We start from the raw sequence: 21,489 nt of genomic DNA, 5'->3' as shown, positions 1-21,489 counted from the left end.
GTCCCTGGGTGCTTGTCTGGCCGTTGCCGGCGGGGGGGTGTAGGGCCCTGGAGATCTGGGGGATGGGTGTGGCTGCCGACTGGCGGTCACGGTTTGTTTGTGGTTTGTGTTGTTTGTGTTCGACTGGGTGAGTCACAGGGGGAGAGCGTGTTAGAATGAGGGAGGGGGGAGGTGAGTAAGGTGAGTGCACGGAATGAGTGGGAGAACCTGGTGGAGGGTGTGAATGAGTGAGGAAATGAGAGGAGGGCTGAGTGGGATGGATGGAAGTGTATGAGTGAGTGGGTGTGCAAGTAGGTGGCAGGGGAGGGTTGGGTGGGTGGGAGGAAGGGAGGGGGGGGGCGGGGGTGGGTGCTGCCGGGGTCCCTGGGCGCGTGGCTTAGGCGTGGGGGCGGGTGCTGGCCCGTCCCGGGCGGCCGTCTGGGGCGGCCTGGTCCTTGTGGGCGTCGGCTGGGCCGCGTGTCTGGTGGGGGTGGGGGGTGCTGCCCTCGGGCTCGTGGGGCCGTGGACCCTGCTCCGTGCCTGTCCCGGGTGGCTGGTTGCCTGGCGAGGTTGGTGGCTGCCTATCTTGGGCCGCCGGGGCCTGCTCGCCGCGGCTGGGGGGGGGGCTCTGGCCGGGGGCCTCCTATGCCACCAGCTGGATGGAGGCATGTCCCTCTGTGGTGTGGTGGTGGGGACACGCACCCTGGGGTTGCTGCTGGTGGTTGGGATCCTGGGACTTCCTGTCCATTGTCTGCTCTCCTTGGGGGAACGGTTGCACCATCACAGCCATCTTTAAACACTCTTCACCCTCATTCTGCATGGTGACACAGTCACTGCATCCTCTGGTGAACATTTAAACCGTGTATACAAACCGTGAACATTAAGGACTACTGTGGTTTAGTTATCTGCTGTGTTATACAAACATGTATGTGTAGACTTAAACACGAGTGTATAAAACTTTTGTGCCATGGTTGCTGTCTACTCCAATGTAATCTTTCTCTTTTGTGTGCCTTTTAGGATTGTCAGCTTGCTCTCCGGCCGAGACCGGGTGATGTTCTTTGTTGTGTTTCTCAACAGGTGTAGCAGTTGCTGCTTGGTGTATCCCTCTTTTTCTCTCCATCCCCCCCCCCCCCCCCCCCCCCCCCCCTTTTTCTCTCAACTCCTGTCCACTCTATCTTTCTTTCTCTTTCTCTCTCCGTGTCAGGTTCAGCAATATTATGTAAAGGTCCATCCACCAACATGTATAAAAAATAAAATAAAGTTTAACTGAGATTATCAAGAGGAGCCTTATCATTCATAAAGCTCCCCTTGGCAAATCAAAATCTGCTCAGCACAATATGAAGAACAGATCATTATTCTGCTTGCTTCAATGCTGGACAGGACAAAAAAAAAAAAAAAACATTCCTCTAATGACCACTCGAGTCCGTCTGCAAAATTCCCATAGACCTCTGTGTTAAAATGTCCTACTTAACAGCAGAAATAAACCTGTTTAAATTGCCTCTGACTACACAACATAACCTATCGTACTTGTGCGCTCGTCAGTCTGGCTCACTCTGTAACAACGCCACCCAAACAGTAGTCGGCACTTTTTGCCAGTCAGGTTCATTGTTGTTGCTACTTCCTGTTTCACTTTGAACAATGGCGACTGAAACTTTTGATCAGTCATACAAATGTTTGTATCCCCAAGGAAAGGTTAACTGAGGAGGTCTCAGTTAACCTTTCCTTGATGTGTTCCACATTTATTTATCCAAAATTGATCCAGCTCCTGCGATCTGCGTTGCTGTGACGCATAGTCACATTTCTGGGGTGCACGTCAGGCTATGGTGTTAGGGTCTGCGTAGGGTCTGGGGTTGACGCCACAGATAAGGAGTCAAATTGACGCAGCAGTGTAAACCGCCTATTACCCATTATTTAATTAGCTGGGAGTTAGGTGTAGTGAGGCACTGCCCACAACAACCAGGACCAGCACACTGAGCTTCAAAACTTCTCCTCAGGAACCCTATGTGTGAGTTTGTTCATCTTTAAATACAAACTTACTGAACAAGCCAACCTAATCTTTTATTACCATACTGTATATGGATAATTATGTTTGTATTATGTAAATTTTGTTTGCATTTGCATCCATTTTGGTCGGTCAGATCCTGCTGTTGAGCAAAATCCTCTGCTGTGGTTGTCATTCAAATCTGCATTTATTGTTGGTATACGAATAATAAAAATTCGATTCAGTTGATTCAGAGTTTGTTTTAATTCCCTGTGAACATTTACAAATGTTGCTCTCTTGTATCTTTGTCTCACATCTTCTCTCTGTCTGAGTGGACTGGTTTGGAAATGTTGAGATTTGCTGTGTCACTGTGAGCTGTTCTATGTCCCTGTTTATTTATTTGTTATTTCCCAGCTCAATATCTGAGGACTAAACTACTGTGGCTGTAACAGAGAATAGCTTCAGGAAAGATGCAGACCAGACCTTTTCTGATATCCATTACTGTAACAGCTGGGTCTGTATGAATGCAGGAAATATGGCCCTGTCTTGGCTCTGTTTTGCTCTCAGCTTTATACTCTTATTTTATGTCACTCATATGTAAAAAACAAAAAATCTAACCCCTTAAACAAACCTGAATTGACAGACACTGGACTGATGCCAAATAACCACAACCATAATATTCTGTGTTTGCTTCCCACTGACTTTAGTTTAACTGCAGCAAACCTGAGGTGATGCATTATGATGCACGATGCAGCTCCCAGCATTTCATTATTTACAGCCATTTAATCAATGTTTTTAATTACACAATGCACTTAACATAAGAGTGTTAGTGAATGAGTTTGCAGACGGAATAATAATCATAAGACAAATTCTATTTACTGTTTATGGTTTCCGGTCAGAGCTTTCAGAATCATTTCCGAGGCCAGTTCCTGCATAATTTCATATCAGACCATTTGAATAAGTTCCGTCAATGCAGCAATATGAAAATCCAGAGCTATTCAGCAGTGGAGGCACATCATAAATACTGTAGTAAGTAATAACTGGCATGACAGCAGTGGCTTCATGAACTTTGAACACCTTCATATATTTATTAAAGACAATCTTTGAGTGGTCTCAAGTTGTTTTGTTAAAGTCAGATTTTTACACTCCAACTCCAAAATTGATTAACATGGATTTATGATTAGGGAGTAAATGCAGGGTGAGAATAGATTTTTCCAGGGGGACTTTTTGAGTGCCAATTTCTGCAGCGTCTAGCAGACGGTGAATCAGCCACATTGAGTTATCAGCTGCCTCTGTGTTAATCACAGTGTTAGATAAGGCCTGCCAACGGAGACACTGCAGTATTTCTGTAACTATATCTAAACTGGAGGGAGATTGAGTAGCTTTTATCTCAGGGACCGTGGAGGGACCCAGGATGGAGGGACGAAAGGGATGAGAGTGAAGAAAGGGGTATAAGATAGGATAAGTTTTATGAGACTGAAGCAAACTGGTTTGTTACATTAAGATGTCATAACGACAGTTTTGTTATATCTTATGTCTTACAGTGTGCGACCTCAAGAAATGCAAAAACAAGTTTGTTATGTCAAGCTGTGACGTAAAGAGAAAGTGATATGTAAAAGAGAAATATATGGTACACTAGATGAAGTATGTATGAGTGCGGAGAGAGTCAATTTCTCTCTCTTTGTACTCACCATGGCGGATGGTGTGGTTCCTGTTGGACCTGTCTGCCTGGCCTGGCCCATAGGTCCACCTGCCGGTCCCATCTGCCCAGGCTTGGCCTGGCCCTGGCCCATGCCCATGCCCATGCCCATGCCCATGCCCATACCCATGCCTTGTCCTGAGGCTGGGGGCTGCTGCTGAGGTCCCATGTTTGCTGTGGCACCCGGTTGCCCTGGCCTGGCTGCTGAAGTCTGGGCTTGTTGTTGGAGTTGAGTCCTCTGTCCTGGAGGTCCGTCTGTCAGGGAACCTGGACCACCCTGTCGCCCTGATCCCGTAGGCCCCACAGCGGAGCCCTGACCACGGGCAGAGCTGGTGCCAGACCTGGAGGAGCCTGGAAGTAGGAAGGAAGGGGGACATTTTGTGTTCATTGTTTTAAATTTGACTCAATGAAATAAATTTGACACCGTCACATTGTCCCACTGAAAGGAAACCTCAGAGGCTTTAAACGGTGTAAAAATTCACAAATTGACAGAACACAAGACTGTGTGCCAAAGGAATTCAGTCAAATCATCTTTGATCTTTTCTTTATGTTTCTTGACATCTAAGTCAGATCATTTCTGATACCAGGGTGCCTCTATCTCTGAGGAAGCATTGCTTTTATAAACCAAAATTTGCTGATCAAGGGAGACAATATTCAAATAAGGGGTTTTTCTTATTAATAGGACATTTCAGTTTTTATTACTTTGCACACAATTTGATTTGACAGGAGACGCAATGACATGCAACAAAGGTGAGCAGTGTTGCCTTCAGAGAAATATTTCCTTTAAAAATATGTACTTGTCATATATTTTAATTAAAAACTGTCTATCCCCGAGGGGAGAGTTGATTGTAAAAAAGCATCAAACTCAGTCTGAACGACAGGTGTTATTAAATATTTGGGCTTCCAATCTAAATAATTAAAAAAAATTACAGGGATCAGATCCAATGATCACCGATCATTTCACAGCCTGTTTGTGTTTGTAAATTTCACCTTTTTTCAAGCATTTAATTTATGTCTAATTGATCCAGTATGATACCCTAATGTGTTTAGATCATACACGAATAAAAGAGTTTCATGAGGGCAATTACAAGGAGCATAGAGTTAGTTCAGGCAGGAGGCCAGTTGAGCTCACAAAACCAGCTCATCAGTTAATAGTTAATACATAAGCCAGTCACTATCAGTTGACCACTCAGCTAAAGAATCATTGGCAAATCACATTCTAGGCACCTATTTAAGTTTCTCAGCAAGTAGATTTTCAACCCGCGTCCAATCAAGCTCCTCTTTTTAGTAGATATACATTCAGTCTTAATTCAGTCAATTGATCAATCAGCCTGTTGATCTCTCAGTTGGTTAAATAAGCTATTCTTTTTTTCCTTTTTGCACAATATTTCAAGATATAAGCTAACCTCTACACTGAAAGGACAAATGTGATGCTCCTCAGGTGTAAATGTGCACTGTATGTACCTGGTGGTTGGCCCTGCATGTCCACTGGTCCCTGGGACTTGCTGCGTGAGGACCTGTGCGGGTCCCCCTGTCTAGATGGGCGCTGGCCTTGATGGTGTCCAGATGGATCCCGTGAGTAGTCTGAAGAATGGTATCCTCCAGCCCTTGACTCACCACGCCTTCCTGAAGATGAAGACCGCCCTGAGGGGTCATGGCGCATAGCTGGGTCTTTGGGATGTCCCTTAGATGACCTTGAGGCCCTGGGCTCATCTGAATGACGCGATGAGGATGAGTGGCGACTAGAACTGCCATGATGTCTGTGGTCACGGGATGATGAGTGTCGTCCACCGTGGCCATACTCATCCTGGGGCCACAGGTCCTCTTCAGGAGGCTCATCATAATCATGGTAGGTGTGTTTGACACCATGCCGGCTCCTCCCAGATGAGTGGCTGCTGCCGTAGTGTCGAGAACTGGAGCGTGGCTTTTCAAACCAGTCAGTTTCTTCTTGGCCCAGATGGTAGGCTTTGGAAACCGAGAGCAGATCACAGTCAATCTCCATGTCGTTTGGAGACAGCGGCATGCAGGCTGAAAGAAGGAAGAAGGCAGGAAGAAGAAGACCGACCGCATGCAAAAGAAAAGGGTAGGTGGGGGAAGAAACAGAAAGAAAGGCAGAAAATAAAAATAAACCTTTTATATCCATGCAGTATACACTTCACGTCGGCTTCACACAATACAAGACCATATAACAGGATAAAATAGACACTGCAAAACTGTTTGTTCTGGCGGCTGTTATTATGCTCAAGTTTCAAAGTTAAAGCCAGTGACACTGAATATTTCACAACTATACTTTTATTTACAGCCTTGCCAAACCATTGGAATATTCTTCCTTTTAATTTGATTTTATGAATACGGTTTCACAGTTGCTGCGAAACAATATAATCTCTCTTTAAAGATTCATTTTGAATATATAACTTTTTATGAGAACAGTTTTGCAGTGTAAGCAGAGATTTAATAAATCAAAACACATGTAAACAAAACATCAGTGGCAAAGACAATTAAAAAACAAGACCCTGTAAAAAAGAATGCATCTGTGTCGTGCAAAGACCTTTCAAGTGAATCAGATTGTGGCGAATGACGAGAACGACCACGCCGAAGAACCATGCGAGTATTGAACAGACAGACGACTGGACGAACAGGCGGAAGGACGGACAGGCAGGCAGACAGACAGACAGCAGTCCACTGATAAGAGAGCTCCAAGCGACTCTCAGGAAGAAGAAAACATCAGCATGCAACAGCTATCTCTGGCTTTCTTTTTCTTTCTCTTTACTAAACCTAGCCTCTGGGTGGGTGGGGGACGTTTAGATAAACGGTGGGGCAGTAGTAAGTAGTGAGACTGTGTGGGAATTTAGTTCCCACAATTACCTTCGCTGTCTGACACAGCACAATGATAATCATCGATAATGTATGTGTCATCCGATTTGTAGACATGTGTCCGGGGAAGGTCCTTTATGTGGTCTTGAACGTCGGGCAGCGAGTGGCTGGAACCATATTGGCCATAATAGTATTGATATCTACTGCTGCGACTGTCATATGGGTCAGGACCTAAGCTCGATGATCGCCCAGAACCCATGAACCTCCCCAAGGGACTCAGTGGACTCTCCTCTTCAGAGTACTGGCGGGTTGGGTGGCGCCCCCTGCTGTAGCCAGATCGATAGGAGCGATCGTCCCTCTCATAGGATCGGCTGCGATACCCAGAGTAGTCCCTGGATGAGATCTTGTCCATGCCGTAGCCAGTGGAACGGGAGCGGCCAGTGGAGGTATAGTAAATTCGATCGTCCTCCTCCATCATCATACCATAGTTTCGACTATTATGAGAGATGCCACTGCCACCGTCGTAAGAAGTCCTCTTAAAGCCGTAATCCTCAATCAGCTGGCGCCCTCGAATGTGGGAGGAGGGATAAGTCCCACCTGTCACTGAGGAATAGGAGGCTAGGTCTGCCTCCACATCCCGAGCCTCCTCAATGGGAGAAAACTTGGAGATTTTTTGCTCCATACTCCCCAGTTTCCTGTGCTTGCTGCGCTTGGAGGACATGACAGCAGGAGCCAGAAGGCTTCTGGATGATGACAAAGGTTTCTGTACCCCGGAGCGGAGGCTGCCATATTTGTAGTCGTAGTCATAGTAATAGGGGGATCCCCCACCCATGCTAGAGCTCACGCTGCTGCTGCTGCCCCCTAGAGGTCCGTGCCTGTAGCTGCTCTTACCCCTGCCATGGTGGTCGTACAGCTCTTCCTGCATCGCTGCTTCCTCCTCGGGTGCCCTGCCGTAAGGGGAGCTGCCAGTTCCCCCACGCGTCGTACTGCCAGTGGTGCTGCTGTGGCCGTGGATGTCGCCTGGGTAACGCCCGCTGCTGCCATGATGTATCATGTCCCCTGTCGTCGTGCCCAGCCCGTCTTTTGCCGTCAGCTCACTTACGTCATCAATCATCATGTAGTTCCTTGGGATGTTCTGCTCTAAGCCAGGAGCCCCATACATCCCATCTGCTGTGCTATAGGTGGAAGGACTGTCTACAGAGTGCCCATAGGCATTGGAAACTGTGGCGGTGTACTGTCCATAAGAGCTGGCTGTGGTGGTGGTGTAGCCATAAGTATTAGCAGTGGTTGTGGTGTACTGGCCATATGAACTAGCTGAGGTTGAAGTATACTGGCCATAAGTGCTGGGGGGTATTGTAGAGTACCCGCCATAGCCGCTGGACACTGGTGCTGAGCCATAGGGCCCATAGGAGCTCGCCATGGTTGTTGTTCCAGTGTACTGACCATATGGTGGGGCTGCACTGGAATAGACAGCATCCTGGGCTGTGGTGGTGACCACAACTGTAGGGTTGCTGATCGTCTCATAGTTGGTGGGCATCTTGTGCTCCAGATCGGCTAACGACGTCTGCCTAGGTCTTCCTGGATGAACTGTGAGAATATCAGCCTGGGGCTGCCCAGGGTACGGGGCTGTCTGGCTGGGGTAGGAGGACACAGCGCTAGGATAGGGTGAGCTGTGGGTGGGGTATGGGGGCTGACCGGGTGGTGCAGGCCCAAAACCTGTATGCCCTGGCTGGGGCTGAGGCTGAGGAGCAGCTGGTAACCCCATGTCTGTCTGGGGGTATGGGGGCTGAGTTTGAGGGTAGGTGTGGGAAGGATAGGAACTTTGAGACTGGTAGGAAGGTCCAGGAGGTGGGGCATGGCTTTGAAGGGGTGTGGGCTGTGGCAGTGCCTGTGACTGTGACACTGTTGGGTAAGGAGGCTGGTTGAATGTTGAAGACTGGTATGGCATACTCGACTGCTGAGATGGTGCTGCCGGTTGGCTCTGGGGGTACTGACAGGAAAGGAAGGATGAGGTGGGTGGGTACTGGGCTGCTGTGTTGAGGTCGCTGGTAAATTGGCTGAGAGGGGCAGTACTTGGTCTAGTTGTTAGTAGCCCATTGGTCTCGTGTGATGCAGCTGCAGCTGCTAAACGTAGATTATTCAACTCACTATCAGACATGTAGTCCCTAGTGTCCCCCATACACCTTAGGTAGGCAATATCCCTTCGCTCCCTCTCCTTGACCAATGTCTCTTTCCTTTGGTGAATCCCCAGTTCTAGGTATCTCAGCTTAGCATCAATTTCTTTCTCTTCCTCCTCCAGTTCAGCTTGCTGCTTTCTAAGTTTAGTGGACTCTTGCTCAACGGCCTTCAGTTCGTGGGTGAGGTCTTTGAGGAGGCTGGCTTTAGCTGCCAGGCCAGACCTGGAGCTGGGCTTGAGGCTGGGCACGGAGGGCAGGTAGACCTGTTGGAGGGTGGGTGTCATCATGGGCAGGTGAGCTGATGTTACAGTCTCCTCTGGAGGAGGGCTGGGCAGGGTTCGCTTGACCTTGCGGAGTAGTGAGCTCTGCTGTAGGGCTGCCAGCTGGAGAGAGAGAGAGAGAAAGAGAGGGAGGGAGGAAGGAGTGGGAGAGTAAGACAATATGGGAAGGGCAAAGGAGAATGGAGATGGATTGGAGAGGAAAAAAGGAATTGGGTGTGGGATATGACCAATGAATACCATGGTGAAGGGATTTGTGGAATCCAAATGAGAATATGAAATGGAGGAAGGCAAAAATAAAGGACAGATGGTTGAGGAAAGAGACAGGTTTAAAGATAGGGAGGCATGAACAAAGAAAATGTTGAAGAAAAATGGGAAATATATATAAAAAGATGAGAACGAGGTACGTGGAGTGGAGAAGGAGTGGCAGCAAGTAATGCAAAGAACAGGCAAAGAGAAAGGGATGGAAAAGAAAGGGGATAGAGAGGGATTTATAGAGAGGGTAACGGTTAACAATGGGGAGAATGTCGAAGGAGATGGGAAGATAAACATGTGTAAAACAGATGAATAGAATAGCAGGTAGAGAAAGGAGGAAAACTCAAAAGGAGGAAAAGGTCAAGGAACAGAAGAAACAAGGAAAGGATGCAACAACAGGGACATACAAGGAAGACAAAGGAGACACACATAGACAAAGAGACGAGGACAACGGGAAACAAGAATGGAGTTTATGTTAGAAGACGTACAGAAACATTAAATTCGCAGCCATTGTGGTGCAGTTTAATCGGCAACTAATGCCATCAACTTGAATAGTTTGGGGAACTGCAGAGTTGTTGCTTTAAGGATTTGATCCATTACATTTTTGTGTTACTGAAACATTTGAGCAAAATATACTGAATATTCTAAAAAAAATAATAATTTGGATTTGGTGAATGTTAAATGTTTACTGCATTTAGACGGTGGGTCTTGGGTCACCTCAAACTGAGCCCCAGAGTAATATGATAATTATTCTTCTGGAATAAATCTCCTTTCTGGATGGATTAAGAGGCTGGCTACATGAATTAGTGTTGACTGTCATTTTTTTTTATCTTGTGTGTACATTCTCTATCTCTGTTTTTTCCTGCCAAATATAATAGCTGCAATGTAAATTTGTAATTTGTACATCACAGTGTATCATGTGTTGTTTATCATGTCAATCTGCATGGGGGCGGCAACATAAAAATAAATCCCCTCAGGGACCTATTATTATCAATCACCTAATCGTAGTAGAAATACGTTCCAACTAATACCTCAAAGTGTAAGGAGAGAAAATACTGTATTGTGTGGGAGATGTATACATAACAAAGGGGTCATTCATCATAGCATTCACACTGTACTGTTATGACTAAATATTAATGAGGAAGGGGGGCCACTGTACAAAGGATGTAAAAACTGTATTAAGTCAGTTCACAGGCACACTCATAGTGCACTGCATTGTTCCCTTTATCTTCCTTAATGGTACAAACACTTAGGGGATTTGACAATGTCAACAGTGTGGAAATGGATTCCACCTCCATTTTTTCAATCAGGTGACTAAAATTGAAAGACAGTTACATCTTACATCAACACTGGAGGCTTTGAATGTAAACAGGTATTATACAGTGAAAAGACTACAGACTCATTTTCATCACTAAGCATTTTTCTTAAATGTATTCTTTTTCTAGCCATTGATATGATTTCGATTTCAATTGGTCTTAAGAAGTTCATTATAATATACCCTACATAAGGATGATGCACATTACGTGTTGTTGATGATGTATAGTGTCTTGCACCATATTCAGAGAAGTGTTTTTGGATTCCCAAATCACAATCCAACAGAGATATTAATTATGCAATGATACAAATATTGGTTTTATCCTAAGTCTAGTAATCGTAACTAGTAACATATCAAGTAACATGCAAAAACATTTACTCTTTGCCTAGTTCACCCATGTTGAGGTGGTTTGTGGGAAAACTGTTCATCACAGGGTTTCTAGAATAAAGGCTCAATAGTGGATTCCACTTTACATGGCAGCTATTGTTTTCTAAGAGTAGGTGTCGCTTCTTTTAAACGGGGGAGGTGTAAACGATGCAGAAAACAAAACAAGCATCTGAAACGTCAGTAACAAAGGGATTTAGTCATTGTGGCATCCACAAAAAACATTCATAGAACTCACAAAATAAAAACGGGGGCAACGTAGAACGACCAGTTAGTATTAATGCCTTTCTAAGTTTTGACCGTACAACACAAACAACTACGTAACTACTGTCTAGCTGGAAGATAATGTATGGATTTGCAATACCTGGGCCCTGTTCAAGACTGTAAAAAGTCACCAATGTTTTGGGTCATGTACCCATCATGTTTCCCATCATTTTTATTGATTCTGACTGTATTTTTAGTGAAGTACATGTGGTTTGAATGACTTTACCTGACTCTGGAGTGCTTGTTGTTGATACAGGGACAACCTGGCCTTGGTGTGCTCGTCTGTTGTGGGGCTGAGCGACTTGGGGTCTGACATGGACCTCTGGGTACTCTTGATGGGTCGGGGTACAGAGGGGTGCCTCTGGGGAGATTCGGCTGTGTAGGACTTCTGCTGAGGTGTGACATGGGCTTTGTTCAGTCTCTCACTTGACAGTGAAGTCTCCAGCAGGCGGTGAGGGGACACTGGTGAGACAGGAGAGTAGAGCACTTGTGGAGATTTTGGGGCTGTCTGCTGCTGCCGGATGATGCTTGAGATTGACTCGTTGTGGAGGTGGTTGTGAGGCTGATAGTTGATGTCGAGTGGGTCAGGGCGGCGTCGATCAATCTTGGCTGCATTTGCTGCAATGTGCTGCTGCTGGCGCTGCTGGGTTAGAAGGTCGGCAGAACCAGACTGGTGAGTTCCGGCACTGGTAGAGGAAGAATATGGACTGACTGTGGTTGGTACACTAAGCTGGGGAGCTACAACACCCTGTGACTGGGCTTCTGGGTCAGTCTGGCATGCTAGAGATTGTCCTTTTTGGGTACGCTCAGGTCCCGATATGTAGTGCACAATCTCTACTTTATTGGGGTCGGGTACTGTCACATGAATTGCTGGGGAGACTCTTCCTAGGTGCTCCACTTCTGTCTGGCAAGACATTTCCCTGATGGTCTGGATGGCAATACTGGAGGAAACCATCTTGGGGGTGTCAGTTTTGGTGTCAGTGGCTGCGGTGGATGTAGCGGCGGAGCTGCTGCCAGCTGCAGTGGACTCTGAGTGCCTGGAGAAACGGGAACGTCTTCGGCGGACCGGATGCTCAGTCTCAGCCTTGTCCTCGTCGTCGTCTGTCTGGACAGAGCAGTCAACGCTGCGACCACGTCTCCTGGTGCGATGGCGCATCATGTACCTGGGATGAGAAAGAAAATGATAACAGTTATTCATGAATTTTTTTAAATAGTGAGGCACAGTAAGTTGGTTTGTTTGTTCTGTAATTAACATGTAGTGAGCAGAGGTTGCGCTAGACTTTTTCGTTGTCGGTCATTTTGACTGACAAGGTCATAAAAATCCCGTCATAATCTATTTTTACCCATCACTTTAATTTTTTTAAAATGATAATAATGACATATTCAATAGCATTTAATTTTTATTAAAGTTTCATTAACTTTAAGTACTTTTTTCAGAACAGCATTGACTTTAAATGGTAACAAAAAAAAAAGAAGTTTCGGCTGCCGACAGTCAATGCTGTCGACACGTCTTGTCCGTACTAGGAACGGAACTGCTAGCGTAAACAGTTCTTAGACGGTACCATAGGGTTGAAGTGCTTCGGTGGTATGCAAATTCCGTTTTGGTAGCCGTTAGCCGCATAGACATAGACATATATACATATATATTGTATATATGTCTACGGTCCATGGTTAGCCCATATGGGTTAGCCGAGCTCTGACGTGTGCATCAGTGTAATCGGTGTACCAGGAAATCGTGCACCGACAAAAGTTCCGCGATTGCGTAAATGGCGATGTGAGACAAGAGCCAATTAATAAGGTCACTTGCCACCAAGTGGTCAGGGGTGTGAATTGCAATCTGTCAAAATGACGGATGGCCTTCAGATTTTTCCGTCACATTTTAAATAAAACGGTCAGTGACAGAAAATATTCGGTTAACGCGACTAATAAGGTCACTCGCCACCAAGTGGTGAGGGGTGTGAATTGCAATCTGTCAAAATGACGGATGGCTTTCAGATTTTTCCGTCACATTTTTAAAAAAACGGTCAGTGACGGAAAATATTCGGTTAACGCGACCCCTAGTAGTGAGGGTAAAACAGTGCAAAAGCAGGTTTTAGCATAATAATGTGGTAAAACAGCTGGATTTATATTGGCCAGGGAAATGAGAAACTTTATGAACACGAACATTACAGGCAGCATGTATAAAATAAAACATGTCCTTGTTTTAACTTTTGCAAACAGTGTATGTTATGTCAGATATTATGGTCTTGTAGAATGCTGTTTTTCTTCCAAACTCTCAGAAATATGACATCCTTATTCTGTGTGAATGTATTTTTGAATTGTTCATAAATCCTGCATCTAAATCTCACATTATGTCAAGTACTGATTTTAAATTTCAGAAAAGTAATTAAAAAGACTACCATGGTAACCACACACACATACCTACATTTATACCCCCGTCTCCTACATGCTCTAAAAACACACGCACACATCTGTCCACTCACTTACTTCACACGCACTCAACGTTACCTCTCCTCCCCGTCTTCGTCATCAGTCTGCACACAGCTATCTACAATTCTCCGGGGGGAGCCGTAGAACACCACGCCATCTCCGTCCAAGCTGTCCCTGGTCAAACGGGTCATGGAGCTGTGTTTCCGCATGTTGCTCCTGGTCTCCATTTGCTCCTCCTGGCTCCTCAGGCAAATCTCTGATGAGGAGTTGCGGAGGGAACGGGAGCCCATCTGAGGGTCTACGTAGGGGTGGAGCGGCTGTCCGTTCATATCCAGCTGTAAAAAGAAAGTTGTTATACTACCTTGCCAGTCACATATTCGACTGAAATGCAAGACAATGCAATTACACCTGATTTTGGCGCAATAAATGTTGACAACAGAAGTGGATAAAGGGAAGAAAAAAATGTATAATGCAATATTTTATCTGATATCATAAGTGCTTTTTCAGAGAAAAAAAGGAAATTGATAAAATAACAAGCCAAAAATGTACAAGTGAGAGTTTCTAATACTTGCCTTTTAAGTAATTTATTAAACTCTGGCTTTTTAGCGTTTAATTTGACAGATTTCGCTTGCATCTTGTTTTTGGGTATATATTATTTTAAGTTTTCTATATCTTTTATTTATTTAGTGTTGTTAGTATGGGAGACTTGCAAAGTAAGAATTTCATTGTATCGTCTAAACTGCTGTTTTTACTGTGCAAATGACAATGAACATCTTGAATCTTGAATCTTTCATGTACGAGTGTTCTCCACTCACCTGCATGCTCTGACCTACAGCAGCTGTCTTCTGTCTCTTCTGCTCTTCAAGCTGCTGCTGGAGCTGCTGTTGTAAAGACTGGATCTGGTCTAGCTGAGACTTCTGCTGGGCCAGCTGCTCCCGCTGGAGGACAAGTTGTTTCTCACGCTCATGCTGCTGCTGCTGTAAAACCTGAAAGAGTGTTGGTGGAACGTGCAGTAGAAAGAAGCACACATGGGGAAAACCACAGAGAGAGGACAGAAGTGTGAGGAGAAGAAGGGAGGAGGAGAAATGTTGAAACAGAAAAAAAGGATGAAAAAGAACGTGATGAGAAAAGAAATTTGAGAAACAGAGAAAAGTGATAGAAAAGGACACTGTTGTTGATGTTTTTTTTATACAAGATGATCAAAAATGCAAACCAAATTACAAAATTCCTGAAACTGAATGCGGCATGGAGTTATTCTTGTGCTGATGGATTAGTTCTGAAAATGGTTCCAAGTTAGTCAAACTTGTGTATATTTGCAAAAGCCGAGAATGGAAGTGCAACATAAATGAAGTGCAGTGCGTACTGGTAATTGATTTTACCAGTCATATAATGCTCATAAGAAAATATTTAAAGCATTTTCTTTGTTGCTAAAATGACAAGCTGGTGCAGATAAGGAGTTAGGATTTTTGCATATACTGTAGGTTATGAGATGCATATTAAACATTCCATTTCTAGTACATTCTCATTAGGAAGGCTTCCACACCTGTTTAACAGACTTAACTTGAAAGATTTTCAACTGCTTGTTCTATTAAAAAAGAAGAAAATTGTCATGTTAGCTTTTAACTGTTAAATATCTACACAAATATTTTAGAAGTGCAGAGCAACATATTAAAATTGCTCACTTGCTCTTGAATGTTAACTTTTTACAACACAACTGAATCTTTTTTTCTTTAGTATACATACACAGTATATCAGACCAACAAATTGAACATGAAACCGCTTTCCCTTATTTTCTGAATATAAAAACGACCAACCAATGAAACATGAAGACAACTCTACAAACAACATTTGAGCATCATATTTTTCACTGCACATATTCCCGTATTTCACATATACATACTACAAGCAAATTCATGCACTTATCACAGACAGGGAATGCCAATTAAATAAAGCATGCAAACCTTTCTTTCAATTCTAAAAAAAATAAATAGTAAACAATTTTTTTTTTTTTTTCTAATAACAGAATTCTAACATTATCTTCTATGGGTACATTTTGTAGGCTACTTTTTTGAAGAACTGATAGGAGGCATGCATTAAAAAACATGCATATACTGTATATAATCTGCAAGTCTTTGGATTGTTTGTGGGAATAATGCATCTTGCAGAGACAATCCATATAATTGAACACTAATCATAAGCAATTTAACAATATAAAAAGATACCAATAGAAAGTATATTACAAATAACACCACCACAAAAAACAAATACCTAATGCAAAATAATAATAATAACCACAAACATCAAACAAGACACCAACAATCAAACTATCCACCTCCTGTTTCTCCCTCTACCTGTTCCTTGATGTTCTGCAGCTCCTGTAATTCTCTCTGTACAAGAATCTGCTCTTTCTCCCTGTGCATTTTCAGCTCTATCCGTTCTCGTTCCAGTTCCTCATGTAGGCGCAGTTGCCGGAGTTTCTCCAGCTCCACGCGTTCCCTTTCCATCTGCAGAAGCTGCTCCTGCTGTCGGTGCAGCCTCTCTGCCTCTGTTTCACCTTCCTTATGTATGGCACCTGGTGGAGGAAAAGGAGGAAGACCACCTGCAATGGGTAAGCCGCCAGTTGGGCCAGATGGGCCAAGAGGTTGGGAGTAGCCATGGGTGTGTGACGGACCTGAGGGTGGATAGGCATGCGCTGCAGGAGGAGGTTGTTGCGACTGCTGAGCAGTTGCCGCTTGTTGCTGTTGTTGACTGTTCAGGTGTGCCTGGGACAGGTTTATTGGCTGTTGCTGTGGATCAGTTGGTATGACAATTGTTCCTGGTACTGAGCTGACCCCTGCTGATGTAGAGGTCAATGTAGCACCTTTGCCGAGGTAAACTGGTTCATCTTGGGCTGTTAGGCCTGACGTTGTCATGGAAACAGACACAGGAGCCCCAACTGGTGCTGAAGTTGTTGCAGCAGTGGCAGTGGCTGATGTTGTCTGGAGAAGGCCTGGTGCTGGGTAACGAACTGGTGTTTGTCCAGATATGGCCATTCTGGGGCTCATTGGTAATCTGGTGAGACTCGATAGGGGTACTGGTGTCATGTTGGCAGAGGGGTATGGCCTGTAGACACCTCTCAGTAGTGGGCGAAGAACAGAGGCAGGTTGGGTTGTGATAGGAAGTGTAGAAGCAATGGGGGTCTGAATGGTGGAATAGATCATCCCATCGGAAGACCTGATAGCAGCAGGGTACATGGCTCTCAGACTCGCCTGCCTGGCATTGATAAGGTTAGTTAGTGCTTGACTGTGAGAGATTGGTTTTCCATCTAGTCCAAAAAGGAGGTTCTGTCTCATGCCAAGACCTGCGAGTCTGGAAGCTCCAGGACCAGTGCCTCTTCCCAAACTGCCAAATTGCATCAAGTCTGGGTTGCTGCTATATCGATCTATGGAATTCAGTGCTGCACACATCCGGCTAATTTCCCTTGCAGTTGTAGCACTGTACTGAGCCAAGTTAGCTTCCTGGAAGTTAGCAATGTCACGAGCAGAATAGCCATAATCTGAACTGATGTTGGACAAGGAATTATATCTCCTTATAGGCAGTGTTTGAGCTGCAATGTCTCCTCCATGGCGTAAATCTGTATAGGAACCATATTGCATCCCTATAAATCCTCCATAGCTCTGTTTCATAGCAGTTAAATCCATGGCAAGTTCTCCTGAGGCTTGGAGATGTGGTTCCATTTTAGAATGGTAGGACTGTAATTCAGCATCAGCAAGGTTTGTATCAGACATTGAAGGCTGGAGCCTGCCAGGAAACGGTAATGTGTAAGCCTTACGTTCATCCATTGGATACTCATGATACCTTTCAGGTTGTCTTTCTTGGTCAGATTCATAGGTGAGAGGTGGGGCAGATGGAGGCCTTATGCCCTCTTTCTCAGAACCACCAACACAGCTTCCACCGAATGGAAGTCGGTAAACAACATCACAGCAGGCTGGTTGGTTGTCAGGTTTAATTTGGCCTCCTGTCAGATCTACAGCATCCTGTCCTTCTTCTACCTTCACTAGCTGAGTCACTGCCCTGGTCGGTTCTGGCCCTCCATCCACCTGTACTACCATGCTATGTGGTGATTTGCCCCCTGACATAAAACCAGGAGGACTGGGCTTCCCTTTTAATTCAACAGGACCAGTACCATAAAGTTCTGGGTTAATGACTGGTGACACAGCACTAACCACGGCTGAAGCAGTGCTAGTCTGGCTGACAAGCAAGTCTTTTTTCAGTAAAGGTGCGATCTGGCCAGTGAGATTGTACCTGGTCAAAGCAGATACTTGTTGCTGCTGATGTTGCATCTGATGGTGCTGCTGTAACTGTTGTTCAAGGAGCTCTTGCTGCTTCTGCAGCTTCTCCTGTTGTTTCTGTAGCTCCCTTTGTTGGATGCTGAGGTCTTCCAGCTTGGCATCAATTTTTGGTATTGTTGGGTCAGCTGGAGGTGAAATCGGTGGTTTGGTCTGGGAAAGGCACACAGCTGACCCCATGCCCTGACCTAGATCCATTCGGTTTTGATGAGGATCCCCATATACTGCTGGCTGTTTGGGCTGAGTCATGAACATAGAAGCAGCCACAGTGACACTCACAGTGGTTGGTGTGGTGATCTCCTGGGTGTTCAAGTTCATAATTAGCGGTTGTACAATTGTTGAATGTCTGCTACCCTCTGATCCACCATGGTATTTTCGGCTCTCTGTAGCTAAGGAGGTGAGGTCCATTCCCTGGTCAGTCATGATGATAGGGGCTGGTTTGGATGGAAGTGTTCTGAGGTCTACAACACTTCCACCATGAATCATATGGCCTTGTTCCACTCTAGAAGTGCCGGGGACTGTAGAAATTCTACACAGGGAGATATTATCCATTGACATGGATCCTCTGGTGTACATGCTGGCTGTAGTAACCATACTTGTTCCCACATTTACCTTCTCCACTCTTTGTGTTCGATAGAAGCTGTGTGTAGGAGAATGTTGGTAAGGTGGTGTGTCAGGAGGGCTACCACATGGCGAGTAAGTGTCAAATGTTGATTGCCGGCTAAATCGGGTAGGTGAAGACAGGGGGGAAGTAGCTGTGTTGACTGTCATTGGCCTAGCTGGGCTTGACGGTGGTGAGTAAGGGGCATCCTGGGAAGACTGCTGTCGATAGAGCCGTGGAGAAACTGATCGATGGGCTGTTTGGGTTCCCTGAGCCATCACTGGAGATGTAGGCCCAGAGCCAGCTGACTCCATTCGCAATGCTGAACTGAAAGTCTGTGTAGAAAACTCTGCTGTAGCCCTTCTTGAAGGAGAACGAGTTGGACTTTGTGGTGGTGGCGATGGAGAAAGTGGAGGACTGGTGCTCCTGTAGTAAGTAGTATATTTGGGAGAACGTGGCTCTATGATTCTTTCAGTAGAGGATGTTGAGCTGTCTCGCACTTGGACACCCCTGGTCTCTCCCACCCTTCTGGTGATCACCTCTCTTTGACTGTAGGCCTGGGTAATCTCTGCAATCTTGCTGCATACACTTGACACTGTAGCTGAGGATGTGGCAGGGCTTCCTGTGTGTCTGCGACATATGTCAGATTGAGTAGACGTCATAGTGTGGCTTGAACCAGTCTGAGAAATAGTTACTGCATCTCTGGCATAAACTCCATAAGCTGCAATTGTGGTGGCAGCTACTGTTGGAGTTATTCCATTTTTTCCTGCTTGGCTTTTGATCCTGTCTTTGTGTCCATCTTTTGCAGAAAAGTGCTGAGTTACTCTGACATCTGGGATACGTCCTCCAGTCTCAGCAAAGGAGACAGGGGCTGAGATCTGAGTGGGGCTTGTTCCTGGAGTCAGAAGAGCATTACTTTGCTCCAGAAGCTTAGCAAAGGCTGAGCCTGTGTCTAAGAGCTGTTTGTCTGGGTAAGAGCTCTCAATCTCAATCTCTACTTGCTCATCTGTGGCCTGCTGCATCTTGGTGATGTTCTGAGATGTTTGTCGGATTTCTTCATAAATATCTTTTTCTGTCTCTGCTGCCTCATTGTCGTATCCTGTGTTATCTTGTTCGTATTCATATTCATCATCATAAGCTTGTCCATTAATGTCTTCATCATAGTACTGCCCATGTCTTCCATGTTGCTGTTGTTGCTGCTGTTGTTTTTGTTGTTTTTGAAGCATCTCTGCCTTCCTCATCATCTCCTCATAAACCTCTTCAGCGCTCTTCAATGGCTTAGAAGTTGAAGATGGTGCTACAGTGGTCGTTGTAGTTGAGGATTTCTCTACTGGTGAGTAAAGAGACATAAAGGTAGGCAGGTTATACTCACTGCCTGACTTGTAGAGTTTGGATTCATATCCTTCAGCCTCTGAGTCCAGACTTTGAGGGGAATATTCAGAAGCAGAGGAACGATGGAGCTCTTCCATTTCTGCTGCTTGTCTTAGCTCTTCAGTTGGAGAAGCATCTTCAATTGGTGAGAGATTACTTGGTGGTGTCTTGGACCTTTCTCTGCGTCTTTGAGCCCTCAGCTCCTCCTTATCTCTCTTGGTCTTTCGTGCTGTGCTTCTTATTCTTTGTTGTTCCACCTCTCTCATCTTCTCCTGCTCTCTCAGAAGTTCCTCTTCCTCTCTCAGTTCGTCCTCTTCTGAAGAGTCTTCAATGGTGGGAAGAAGAGGTCCGTGAGAGCGGTGGCGTGCTTTCCTCTGCTGCTTTGCCTCTTCCAGTCTTTGTCTCCTACTGGGGCTACTGTCACTGTCTTCCTCCATTGATGAGATTGAAGTAGGAGACTGCCCTGAGCCATATGAGGATGAAGTGGGTGGCAGAGTTGAGGAGTAATCACCGCGAGAACGTTCCTCAGGAGATCCTGTCAGGCTTTCCATCTCTAGCTCTGGTTCCCGGTCAAGACTCAAGTCATTTTCATTGCCCAGCTCCATGTCTCTGCTGTAGCTATTGGTGTTATTAAGTTCAATGGTTTTAAAGCGCCTCAGGCCTCCTTGTGATGCCATCACATCTTCCTCACCCTCTTCCAAGGAGCCTTTATAAACATCAGCAGAGCTCTTGGTTTCCTCCTCAAAACTGCTGGAGTGGTGCTGAAGGCGTCTCTTCTCTTTTCCTGAGTCAGAGATGGTGTGCTTATGGTGGCTTTTCTTGGGTTTCTGGTATCCATATCCTTCATCTTCCTCATCGTCATCTTCCTCCATCTCCTCCTCTTCTTCATTGTCTTCATCAGCACTCATCTCCATTATTTGTCTCCTCATGAACTCTTCATCAGTCATTTCTGTGGGCTCAGCCTCCTTTTCCTTCTTTTTCTTGTCCTTCTTCTCCTCCTTACCTTCTTTTCGTTTATCCTCCCAGTCACCTCCATCTTCTTCCTCTTCCAGGATGTCCTCTAGTTCCTCATCAGAGTCGTAAGCATCTGGAGGGATTGACAGAGAACGTGGGCGCTGTTTCCCTCTGTCATCCAAGTCTCTTTCTCTGTGCTTCCTTCCTCTTCTGTCTGCTTTCTCTTCAGAGAAGCTCTTCTCCAGCAGTGGCCTCATGGAGCTCTCTAGCTTGGTAATTTCAGAAGGGCTTGGTGGGGATCCTCGCCCACTGATTCCCCTCTCACTTAGCTTCATCTCCTCTTCTTGGATTAGACCTGTAATTTCACTGTGGGAGCTGGAGATGCCATCAGAGGAGTAGCCTGTGTCGCTGAGGCTCTGAGGACTGCGTGACAAGTCATGGGTGCTGTTGTTTTTTGTATCCTACAGAGAGAAGAAGAGAGAAATAAAATACATTAGACTTAGGTTAATTAATTTAAATCTTCATTTATGCCAAGTGTGAGAATATACAGATCCAGGTTAATCATATAAATCTGCATACAATTTAAGCCCACAAACCCATTCAGATTCTGAAATAAGACTTAATATATAATTTTTGAGAAAACAGGAAAGGCCCAAGGG

At 45.3% G+C, this 21,489-nt stretch overlaps 1 protein-coding gene across 1 annotated transcript in view; it reads right to left on the bottom strand.

Moving 5' to 3' along the window:
* bsna (bassoon presynaptic cytomatrix protein a) overlaps window positions 1–21,489 on the bottom strand; it is a gene marked incomplete at its 5' end in the record, with an annotated part of 141,644 nt that overhangs the window by 5,011 nt on the left and 115,144 nt on the right. The window contains 8 exons of the mRNA XM_084553666.1: window positions 3,652–4,010; window positions 5,124–5,624; window positions 6,525–9,033; window positions 11,373–12,309; window positions 13,655–13,911; window positions 14,392–14,562; window positions 15,120–15,161; window positions 15,928–21,291. Coding sequence (XP_084409792.1) covers window positions 3,652–4,010; window positions 5,124–5,624; window positions 6,525–9,033; window positions 11,373–12,309; window positions 13,655–13,911; window positions 14,392–14,562; window positions 15,120–15,161; window positions 15,928–21,291 — 10,140 coding nt within the window. The remainder of the gene's footprint in view (window positions 1–3,651; window positions 4,011–5,123; window positions 5,625–6,524; window positions 9,034–11,372; window positions 12,310–13,654; window positions 13,912–14,391; window positions 14,563–15,119; window positions 15,162–15,927; window positions 21,292–21,489) is intronic.

This window comes from Chelon labrosus (assembly GCF_963514085.1).
Source record: "Chelon labrosus genome assembly, chromosome: 10".
NCBI classification, from domain to species: Eukaryota; Metazoa; Chordata; class Actinopteri; order Mugiliformes; family Mugilidae; genus Chelon; species Chelon labrosus.
The sequence above is the reverse complement of the archived record's forward strand: the minus strand, read 5'-3'. Positions and strand labels throughout refer to the sequence as shown.